General features: G+C 33.5%; 1 protein-coding gene across 1 annotated transcript; it reads right to left on the bottom strand.

Annotated features, from left to right (window-relative positions):
• Nucleotides 1-2,063: 2,063 nt before the first annotated feature.
• LOC146932499 (G-type lectin S-receptor-like serine/threonine-protein kinase RKS1) lies at nucleotides 2,064-6,318 on the bottom strand. The gene is made up of 7 exons (XM_085704177.1): nucleotides 4,940-6,318; nucleotides 4,718-4,846; nucleotides 4,091-4,260; nucleotides 3,780-3,990; nucleotides 2,878-3,115; nucleotides 2,651-2,801; nucleotides 2,064-2,554 (listed from the first exon to the last, which is right to left on the bottom strand). Exons 1-7 carry the CDS (start codon nucleotides 6,300-6,302, stop codon nucleotides 2,252-2,254), a joined length of 2,565 nt encoding a protein of 854 aa, XP_085560303.1. The 5' UTR covers nucleotides 6,303-6,318; the 3' UTR covers nucleotides 2,064-2,251.
• Between the last annotated feature and the right edge of the window lie 5,140 nt (nucleotides 6,319-11,458).

The following is an 11,458-nucleotide window of genomic DNA, read 5'->3' as shown; positions in this document are numbered from 1 at the left end:
CGTGAGGGGGTGTGTTAAGAGTCCCACATGTTATCGGGCCACCCGTCATTTGGGCCACCTGTTATCAGGTTTCCGTTCTTTGGGCCACCTGTTATCAGGTTTCCGTTATCGGGCCACCCGTCATTATCAGGTTTCCGTTATCGGGCTACCCGTCATTTATGTTCACGCTTCAGATGTGCAATCCTGAGCGTGAGGGGGTGTGTTAAGAGTCCCACATGTTATCGGGCCACTGAGCGTGAGGGGGGGGGGGGGGGTGTTAAGAGTCCCACATGTTATCGGGCCACCCGTCATTTATGTTCACGCTTCAGTATCAGGTTTCCGTTCTTTGGGCCACCTGTTATCAGGTTTCCGTTATCGGGCCACCCGTCATTATCAGGTTTCCGTTATCGGGCTACCCGTCATTTATGTTCACGCTTCAGATGTGCAATCCTGAGCGTGAGGGGGTGTGTTAAGAGTCCCACATGTTATCAGGCCACTGAGCGTGAGGGGGGTGTTAAGAGTCCCACATGTTATTGGGCTACCCGTCATTTATGTTCACGCTTCAGATGTGCAATCCTGAGCGTGAGGGGGTGTGTCCATTATCGGGCCACCCGTCATTTATGTTCTTTGGGCCACCTATTATCAGGTTTCCGTTATCGGGCCACCCGTCATTTATGTTCACGCTTCAGATGTGCAATCCTGAGCGTGAAGGGGTGTGTTAAGAGTCCCACATTTCTTCCGTTATCGGGCCACCCGTCATTTATGTTCACGCTTCAGATGTGCAATCCTGAGCGTGAGGGGGTGTGTCCGTTATCGAGCCACCCGTCATTTATGTTCACGCTTCAGATGTGCAATCCTGAGCGTTAGGGGGTGTGTTAAGAGTCCCACATGTTATCGGGCCACCCGTCATTTATGTTCACGCTTCAGATGTGCAATCCTGAGCGTGAGGGGGTGTGTTAAGAGTCCCACATCGGTTAGGAGTTGGCCTGACAATTTGTTTATGCTTCAGATGTGCAATCCTGAGTGTGACGGGGTGTGTTAAGAGTCCCACATCGGTTAAGAGTTGGCCTGACAATTTGTTTATAAGTGGGGGCAAGGAGTTGGCCTGACAATTTGTTTATAAGTGGGGGCAATCCTCACCTCACAAGCCGGTTTTGTGGGGTTGTGTTAGACCCAACCACGATTTCTAATAATCAAATGGACAAACACCACCCTTCCATCTTAACAACACCACCCTTCCATCTTAACACTGTTAAATCTCTCTGTTAACTCTCTCACTTTCACTCACTATTATGAACTCTTTTACTTCACTTCATTGTTGAACATTTTATCTTCCACTATTTTATTAAGTTTCTCTTCTATTTTTTGTGGTTTGTGTAAGTTCATTTTATTAAGCATTTTATCTTCCAAACAAAGGGAGAATAAAAACTATTGAGTTTCATTATTTTATGGTTGTCAGAAAATTCATGAATGAATCTGTATTTCGAATTTAGGAAACTGACAAGGAGTACAAGAAATTGGATAATATGTTGGATCAATCATTTTGTGCCTGACAAGGAGTATTGGAACGTCTTTAAATTTCTTGTCTTTATTTTAAAACATGTATACAAGTCTTTATTTTAATAGGCCAGTGGTCAACATAGTGTAAGTGAAAAGCTTTCAGTTTGATGATGCTAATTATTGAAGGGGTCTAAATTCCTAATAACTAGCATCCTTTCTTCCTTTTCAAATGACATGAGGTAAGATTTCAATCACGTTACAAATTTGAAGGGTATATTTATTTTTGGCTCCAAAAAAAAAATTAGATTTCAATCACCTTAAAAATTTTGATGAAGCTTTTAGGGTTATAAGATTTTTTATTTGAGGGAAGAAGATGTATTGAAAAAATAATTAGAAAGCTTTTGAGAAGAAACATTCTCTAAATTTTAGCAAGAAAATTAGTTCTTATGACCAATGTAGATCCCTCAGGTCAAACTAGTTCAGCTACCACACACACACACTTTGGTCACTAAAGTTATAACCATGAAGTGCCTAATATTGGCAACTTAAGGGACCAAAGTGTATAACACTTAAATAAAATAATATGAAAAAAAGTTAGACTATGAATATTAACAGACACATACTCATGAATTACATGTTAACTTATTTTCATGCTAAAGCATTGTGTTAAAATTCCAACTGATAAGTTGGTTTTAACAGAAACATACTCAAAAAAATTCATTTTACAATACCACAAAGTACACATACTTATTTCATTTCATTGAAGTAACTTTTAACGAGCACTGATGGTAGTTTCTGTTACTTCATTTACTGAAGATCCTCCTCCTGATGTTGATGACTCTTGAAAGTATTTGCTGCCATTGAATAAATATGCTGGTTTTTGAGGTGGGCAAAGAGGTGTTTCATTGGCTAGCATGAAAACAACTTCTAACATTGATGGTCTATTAATTGCATTTTCTTGCACACACAAGAGTCCAATCTGAATGCATCTTAGAACTATAGCAGAAGGATAAGAATTGTTTAGTGCTTGATCAACCATATCCAAGGCTTTTCCTTCTGTCCATAGTGTCCACACCTACAAATGCATAACACAACCATTAAATAAGTACATCATGCACCATTGAATTATTGGCCAATTTTAAGGCGACACTTTTTATTATATATAACTTACATGTCCAATTAAATTTGGGGAGTCCCTTCCTGTCTCACAATGTGTGTTTCTCTTGCCAGCAATAATCTCGAGTACTAAGACCCCGTAACTGAAGACATCAGATTTTGTTGAATATCGTCCTTCCATTGCATATTCTGGTGACATATACCCACTGCAATCATGCAAAATTGTTAGAGAACATGGTGCCATCTCTATAATCACGGCGAATATAAGGATATGAAACCTACTATGTTCCAACAACTCTTTTTGTTCTTGCTTGGATTTCATCTTCTCCAAATATTCTAGCCATACCGAAATCTGAGATTTTGGGATTCATTGCAGCGTCAAGGAGAACGTTGCTGGCTTTTAGATCTCTATGAATTATTTTCAGCCTTGAATCTTGATGAAGATATAAAACACCTCTAGCAATCCCACAAATAATTTCAAAACGCTTAACCCAATCCAATGATGACCTTTGGTTTTGATCTGAGTTAAACATAAGAAAAATTAACTGCAAATTCAGCTTAACTTCATAGAAACTTATCAAAATATGCAATGGAAAAGGAAAATAAAATTTATTGATATATCAGGAAGACAGGAAGTCATTATTTCCTCATAACCATGAAAATATAGAATTTAGGAAACTGTCAATGAGTATAGGAAATTAGATAATATGTTGGATCATCAATCATCTTGTGCCTGACTAGGAGTATAGGCACATCTTCAAATTTCTATTAATTATTTTAAAACATGTATACAAGGCTATATAAATAGGTCAGTGGTAAACTCAGCGTTAGCGAAAAGCAACGGGTTTGATGATATGTCCTGCTAATTATTGAAGGTTTAAATTTCTAATAGATATTTTTAAGAGAATAGAAATAGGCTTGACCTGTAGCATATGCCACTGATTGCATTCTTACTTTAAAAAAATTTAACCTTTGTTAATTGTTTACAGTTATGTGAAGTTTGAGTTTGTCATATTGAGTAGCTTTTTTTTCTTCTTTCTGAAACAGGTTACATTAGTAGCTATAAGCCAGAGTTAGCATATGCTGGAAAGTTACATGTTACATTAAGTCAATATGCTTTAGGCTTGTGTAAATACAAGTTTATTCAGGCTAGAGAGACAATAAGTGAGTCATAAGAGACATACCGAATATAAAGAAGTCTAGGCTTTTATTTGGTAGGTATTCATAAACTAACATCCTTTCTTCTTTTTCGAAGCAACAACCGAGCAACCTTACTAGATTTCTGTGCTGGAGCTTAACTAAAAGTGTAATTTCATTTTTAAACTCTATTTTGCCTTGACCTGAATCTCTGGACAATCTTTTAACTGCTATCTCTTGTCCATTAACCAAGCAACCCTGCAATTTTTATCTCTTAAATCCCATTTCATAATTTTTGCAACACTAGAAGGATGTTGCCACTTCTTGCACAAGTAGCGCAATGTAGAGGTTCACTTACCTTATAAACAGAGCCAAATCCACCTTGCCCAAGCTTATTCTGATGACCGCAATATCTTGTGGCTGTCATTATTGTTTTAAAGCTGAAAAAGGGTAGATTTGGATGTGTGTTGGTTTGAGCATCATTCTCTTCTGCAGAGTAGTCTTGGTTTGATTGCTGCTTCATTTTATCTGAAGTTACAAATGACATGTCGTAAGACTTCAATCTAATTACACATTTTAAAGGGTATGTTTCTTTTCGGCTCTTCAATTTTTTTTCTTTCTAGTTTTGCACATGTAATGGTCACTCAACAACAACAACAATAATGATAATATCCAATCAAAACTTCAAAATTATTAGCAATTGCTAAGGAAGTTAGGAGAGATTGTACGTACAACATTGATGGAACAAAATTTAATCAAAACTTGGTTAGAATAGCTACTAAAATATTTCAGTGTAATAATTGGTATGACTTGTGCTAGATTTTGCCTTTGCGAAAAAGAAGCATCGATATACCATACAGCACATAGTCCATGTAATAGTTCAAACCGAAGAAACAAATAGGACACATTTTGTAAGTCAAAATCAAATTTCAACTACTAATAATATGAGAACAAGGGATATGATCCTAAAAAGTCAGTCACATACCCTTTCTTTTTTTCTTCCAGATGTAATTCACACCTGAGAGGAGGATGACAATTGCAACTATAGAAGCTACCAGAATTACAGCCAACCTCTTTTTATCAAGGACTCCTTTGCTTTTTTTGTTGTAATTAGCTGATAAGAAGAAACGAGTCCAAAGAAGTTTAAACTACACTTAAAGTGGTGTCAAATTTTTAAAGAAAAACACGGTAGGAGGGAATATCTTACCAAGTTCAACTTTATCGACGCGCAAAAATACATCTTGGCCTTGATCACTAAGTTTTTGAATGTCCATTAAATCCCCATGCCATGCCAAACATCCACTACCACCATTCCTCACATCAGCAACTGCATAGGCAGTACAAGAACAATTTCTCAAGCATTCTTTCTCACATTCATCCAAACTCAAACCATCTATGGCAACTGCCCCAGATATATCAGGAACTTTCACGCTTACAACTTTGTTAAACCCTTCTCCATTCCCACAAACAGATGCACCTCTTTTTCTTACACATCCTCCCGACCCATCTCTACTCTCATACCAATCACGTGGAAATTTTGGTTCAAAACCAAGTAAACAAGTACACTTAAAGTTCTCAAAGTTCAAAGGGTCACAATTACTGTTTGATCCACATGTTCCATAGTTATCACATTGGTCTGTTGGCTCTGAATAGAACCGGTTCCATTGATTCTTTTCATTATCCCACGTGAATATTTGAAAGAAACCAGATTGTTGAACAACTTTCCTAGCGATGACCGACTTATCAAACATGTTATATGAGATCGCTACGGAGTTGTCATCTTCGACAAAAGAAACATTAAAAGTTTCCATATCTCGTTTCATATTTGGTACACCTACAAATAGTGCTCCATTCCAATGTCCACCGCGCCACCATGGAAGGTTATGGTTGTACATAAACAACTGAGGTTTACCAATGGTGCTGAATTCCACCGTGAACGCACCTTTTCCAGGGTCATCATCTGTCTTCCAGGATTGAAGGAACCAGCTTTGATTAGTTTTTCTATTAAACCCAATCTTTAGATATGGAAGCAAGGTATCTGTGGGATGATCAAAGCTTTCCCATATGACAGTTTTGGAGTTGTTTAGCATCAAAACAAGGTTTCCTATATCCGATAGTTGAGCAATTACGTTGGTGCTATTTATATGTGATTGCGGTAGTGAAACATTGGTAGACCAAATGGGAATGGTGCTAAGGTTGTGGTTGAGAACTAGATTTCCATTTCGGTCGATTGATAAAATTCCAGAAGTGTCATTGATTGGAGTATCTCTATTTGCAACCCAAACAACAGTTTGGATTGGCAAATTGTAATACCAAATTCCAACATAGCGAGAGGTGGACTTTCCTGGAGTGAAGAATCCAAGAGCAAATGTTTTAGATTTAGAAACAAGAAGTTCACCATCTCTCAAGCTTTTGTGAATAGATATGGTATCAGAAGAACAAGAGCAAAATGAGAATGTGAAAAGGAGTAGAATCAAAGAGTTAAGAAGCAAGTTATTATGTATCACTGACAACTTGTGTTTATGATTTTGAGTTGTAACAAAGTAGAGAAGATATTTAGGAGAGTCCATTGAGTTCCTCTTTGATAACCCAAATGACACAAATTTTACTCTTAAACTGCACATAGTCACTTGACAGCTTTCCACACAATGGACCAGTGACACTGACCTAAGGAAACTGGGAGATTAAAATTAATGAAGAAAAGTAAAGCAACAACTAGCTAGGAAGTGAAGAATTTTCAAACATCAAGTGGCTAGGAATTAATTAATGCATGCATTTAAAAGTATTAGACTTTACAATCATAATAAAGACTGAGCTATGAATAATTAGGCTTGGCAGTTAGCCATTGTACCACAACGAAGGTCGTGGACCGTTACAGTGACTTGTAAGAAATGGTAAAATTCCTTGCAAATTGATGGTCAACGAGTTGGCTTAGTTCTTGACTTCTTCTAGACTTGTATACTGGATTACCATGTACTCCCTCCATGTCCCAAAATAAGTGACATGTTTTGACCATGTGTATTATTCATTTGACATATTTGGCTATATTTTTTTTACTACTATATAAAGATAAATTAACATATTCTCTCAAAAAAAAAGATAAATTAACATATAAGACGTTGTTGGATTTATTTTGATAAATATTTTCAAAATATTAAATTTTTATAATTTTTTTGTAATTCATAATTAAAGGTCAAAGATGTGCATTGTATACAAAATCAACAATATCACTTATTTTGAGACGAATAGAGCATTTGTTTTGAAAAGAAGTTTGAATTACGCTTTTAAACGTGTTAGGCTTTGTTTGCGAGTTGGGTTTTGGAGGGGAGGGGAAGGGAAGGAAAGGCTTACGGAGAGGTAAACCCTTGTTTGCGAGTTTTAAAAAAACAAGGGAAATGTTTTGGGGGGTTTTGAAGGGCTTCATTTGTCTACTTTTAAAGTTTCCCCAAATTGGGGTTTTGGGGGGTTAATCATACAAATTGACAATTTTGTCCTCATAATAATTCAAAATTCCAATTTTAGACATGACCGAATTATTACAATCTATTTTTCAAAAATAACTTATTCAAAACAACTTATTACGATCTCTTTTTTCAAATAAAACTTATTCAAAACAGTTTATTTATCCAAAAAAGCTTATTACAATATCTTTTTCAAAAACCACATATTCCAAACAACTTATTTATGCAAAACAGCTTATTAAGATCTCTTTTTAAAAAATGACTTATTCAAAACAACTTATCTTATAAAAAAAACAACTTATTACGATCTCTTTTCAAAAAATAGCTTAGTATAAACAACTTATTACGATCTCTTTTCAAAAAACAGCTTATTTATACAAAACAACTTATTCCGATTTCTTTTTCAAAAAACAGCTTATTCAAAATAGCTTATTTATCAAAAACAACTAACAACTAATTACGATCTCTTTTTCTAAAACAGCTTATTCAAAGCAGCTTATTTATAGAAAACAACTTATTTCGACATCTATTCGAAAAACAACTTATTCAAAAAAGCTTATTTATACAAAACAACTTATTACGACCTCTTTTCAAAAAACAACTTATACAAAACAACTTATTTATACAAAACAACTTATTAGGACCTCTTTTTCGAAAACAACTTATTTAAAACAGCTTATTTATGCAAAACAACTTATTACGACCTCTTTTCAAAAAACAGTTTATTCAAAACAGCTTATTTATAAAAATAAAACTTATTACGACCTTCTTTTCAAAAACAGTTTATTTATACAAAACAGCTTATTACGACCTCTTTTCAAAAAATAGCTTATTCAAAACAACTTATTTATACAAAATAACTTATTACGATCTCTTTTTCAAAAACAGCTTATTTATACAAAACAGCTTATTACGACCTCTTTTTAAAAAACAACTTATTCAAAACAGCTTATTTATGCAAAACAGCTTATTCAAAGCAGCTTATTTATAGAAAACAACTTATTTCGACCTCTATTAAAAAAACAGCTTATTCAAAAAAGCTTCTTTATACAAAACAACTTATTGCGAGCACTTTTCAAAAAATAACTTATTCAAAACAACTTATTTATACAAAACAACTTATTACGATCTCTTTTCAAAAAACAGCTTATTTATACAAAACAACTTATTATGATCTCTTTAAAAAAAACAGCTTATTCAAAACCACTTATTTATGCAAAACAGCTTATTTCGACCTCTTTTTCAAAAACAACTTATTCAAAACATCTTATTTATGCAAAACAGCTTATTCAAAATAGCTTATTTATACAAAACAACTTATTACGATCATTTTTTCAAAAACAGCTTATTCGAAACAACTTATTTCGAAATAAGTTGTTTTGAATATGTTGTTTTCGAAAAAGAGGTTGTAAAAAGTTGTTTTGCATAAATAAGCTATTTTGAATAAGCCGTTTTTTTTAAAAGAGATCGTAATAAGTTGTTTTTGTATAAATAAGCTGTTTTTTGAAAAGAGATCGTAATAAGTTGTTTTGTATAAATAAGGTGTTTTGAATAAGTTGTTTTTGAAAAAGAGGTCGTAATAAGTTTTATTTGTATAAATAAGCTGTTTTGAATAAGTTGTTTTTGAAAAAGAGATCGTAATAAGCTTTTTTGTATAAATAAGTTGTTTTTGAAAAAGAGGTCGTAATAAGCTGTTTTGCATAAATTTGCTGTTTTGAATAAGTTGTTTTTGAAAAAGAGGTCGTAATAAGCTGTTTTGTATAAATAAGTTGTTTTGAATAAGCTGTTTTTGAAAAAGAGATCGTAATAAGTTATTTTGTATAACTAAGTTGTTTTGAATAAGCTGTTTTTTGAAAAGAGGTCGTAATAAGTTATTTTGTGTAAATAAGTTGTTTTGAATAAGCTGTTTTTTGAAAAGAGGTCGTAATAAGTTATTTTGTATAAATAAGTTGTTTTGAATAAGTTGTTTTTTGAAAAGTGGTCGTAATAAGCTGTTTTGTATAAATAAGTTGTTTTTGAAAAAGAGGTCGTAATAAGCTGTTTTGCATAAATTAGCTGTTTTGAATAAATTGTTTTTGAAAAAGAGGTCGTAATAAGCTGTTTTGTATAAATAAGCTGTTTTGAATAAGCTGTTTTTGAAAAAGAGATCGTAATAAGCTGTTTTGTATAAATAAGTTGTTTTGAATAAGCTGTTTTTTGAAAAGAGGTCGTAATAAGTTATTTTGTATAAATAAGTTGTTTTGAATAAGCTGTTTTTTGAAAAGTGATCGTAATAAGTTGTTTTGTATAAATAAGTTGTTTTGAATAAGTTGTTTTTTAAAAATAGATCGTAATGAGTTTTTTTATATATAAATAAGCTATTTTTAAAAAAATAGATCGTAATAATTTGTTTTCTATGAGATAAGTTGTTTTGAATAAATTACAAGATAAATTACAAAGTATAACGCAATGTATTGATTTTAAGAGAACAAAGGGTTAAATAGTAAAATTATAACATAAGCTCTCCATCTCTTTTCCTTGTTGGCTTCTTTAACTCCCAAACAAGGAGAAGGTTTTCCCTTCTTTCTCCCCTTTCCTTCCCTTCCCCTCCTTAGCCTTTCCTTTCCTTCCCCTCATAACTCGCAAACAAAGCCTTAGTGAAGCTTAAATTAAATTAGAGTAAATTAGAGAATTAGAAGAGCGTAAACTACACTCACAAAGATAAGAGTACTATGCTATCCACTTGAGTTGAAGGGTCATAGGCTAACAAGTGTCCTAAATGTATTGTTTAAGGAACTAAAAAAAATTTATCCTAAACATACAAATCAAACATATGTAAAAGTCATAATTACATTGATCTACAATGTAAAAGTGACTATTTTTGATTGTTTAAAAATGTCCTAAAGACACGTGTTAGCGTTTTCTTAATTTAAACATGCAGTTTGTATTTGTTTGGGTTACCGTGTTTTGTTCCAAATGTAACCTGTCAATCAGCACCGTCAGCCATAAATTAACAGAACTTAACATTTGGATTGATATAGATAACGGTTGATTTTGGAAGGAATGATTTGAATTTTCTTTTATAGGGACGAAAATAGACAAGTTGGATATTTGTAAGGATGAATTAAATTCATATGGGTATGTAAAACTAACACAAATTTATTATTTCAACAATTTTTTTAATATATATGATTATTACCCGAGGTTCTATAATAAGGGGGAGGGGAGTGAAAAATAAAATCATATTGAGCGACTTTTGAATTTGTAAAATTGCAAGAGCATTCACACTAGTAGTTCCTTAATAAGGACTCCTTAAATGGACTCTACGTTACACATCACTTATTTATAATAACTCAGTGACTCTAAAATAGGATAGAGGGGGTCATTATATAGTTACATGTTCCTTAATAGGGACTTATTTTCTCTTCCTCCAATGGGGGTCCTTAACAGGGAGTGGTCTTTGTTAAGTAAGGATCTTCGATTGGAGATGCTCTAATGAATCATTATCTTTTTCATTTCAATTTTACTATAAAAATTAAAATAAAAAAGCCAGGTAAATTGCTATCTTCTGCTAGCTCGCTAGGGAATCAATACAAGTAATTTGCTGCATTTCTTTCCTTTGGCTAAATGTCAGAATTCTTATTTTCAATTTTTTATTATTTTCAATGAATGTTTCAAATTCACTTTATGCAGGCAAAAAAAGAAATCTGTATGGTTCTCCCGGAAAAAAAATGGAATTATTGCAGTTTTAGTCATTTGTACTTGGTTGGTATTATTTATAAGGGTCATCTTTGTGTATTGGTTTGTAAAAGCAAGGAAACAATGTAAGTTAAATACTAATCAAACTTGCCATTGTGGGAGGATTCCTGGTTCTATTGATGTGATTGTTTCCTTGTTTGATGATAGGATCGAGAAGGGATCGCAAGTCTTCCTTTCATCGTAGCTTTGCTACTCTCCTAATATGGAAGAATTTGACCGTGCAAACAATTCAAATTTACCATTCTTTGATCTTAGCTCCATAACTGCTGACAATTTCACAATTTCTAACTAGCATGGTCATGGTAGCCAATCTTCTTTACCTTTGGTTTTAATGCATTTTGTATTGTACCAATGTCAATTTTGGAAAATTTAAACATATGTTTGCATTTCAAGGCTTGTTATACTAGCCAGGGTACTTCCTAAGCAAATAATGTGTCATGTAAACTGGGCAAAGGAAAATTATTAAGTTTACTTTGGATGATGGATTCAGTGACGAAAAGGCAATTGCAGTGAATAGACCGTCAAAG

The sequence above is a fragment of the Medicago sativa genome, chromosome 4, assembly GCF_051527215.1.
Source record: "Medicago sativa cultivar Bolivia chromosome 4, Bolivia_mono, whole genome shotgun sequence".
Taxonomy (NCBI): domain Eukaryota; kingdom Viridiplantae; phylum Streptophyta; class Magnoliopsida; order Fabales; family Fabaceae; genus Medicago; species Medicago sativa.
The sequence above is the reverse complement of the archived record's forward strand: the minus strand, read 5'-3'. Positions and strand labels throughout refer to the sequence as shown.

Bases quoted from the DNA above. Each gene is read 5' to 3' on its own strand.
- LOC146932499 (XM_085704177.1), bottom strand. From the start codon at position 6,302: ATGGACTCTCCTAAATATCTTCTCTACTTTGTTACAACTCAAAATCAT. The intron at 3,116-3,779 runs GTATGTCTCTTA...TGTTTAACTCAG, and splicing joins CCTAGACTTCTTTATATTCG to ATCAAAACCAAAGGTCATCA. The intron at 2,555-2,650 runs GTAAGTTATATA...ATGCATTTGTAG, and splicing joins CCCCAAATTTAATTGGACAT to GTGTGGACACTATGGACAGA.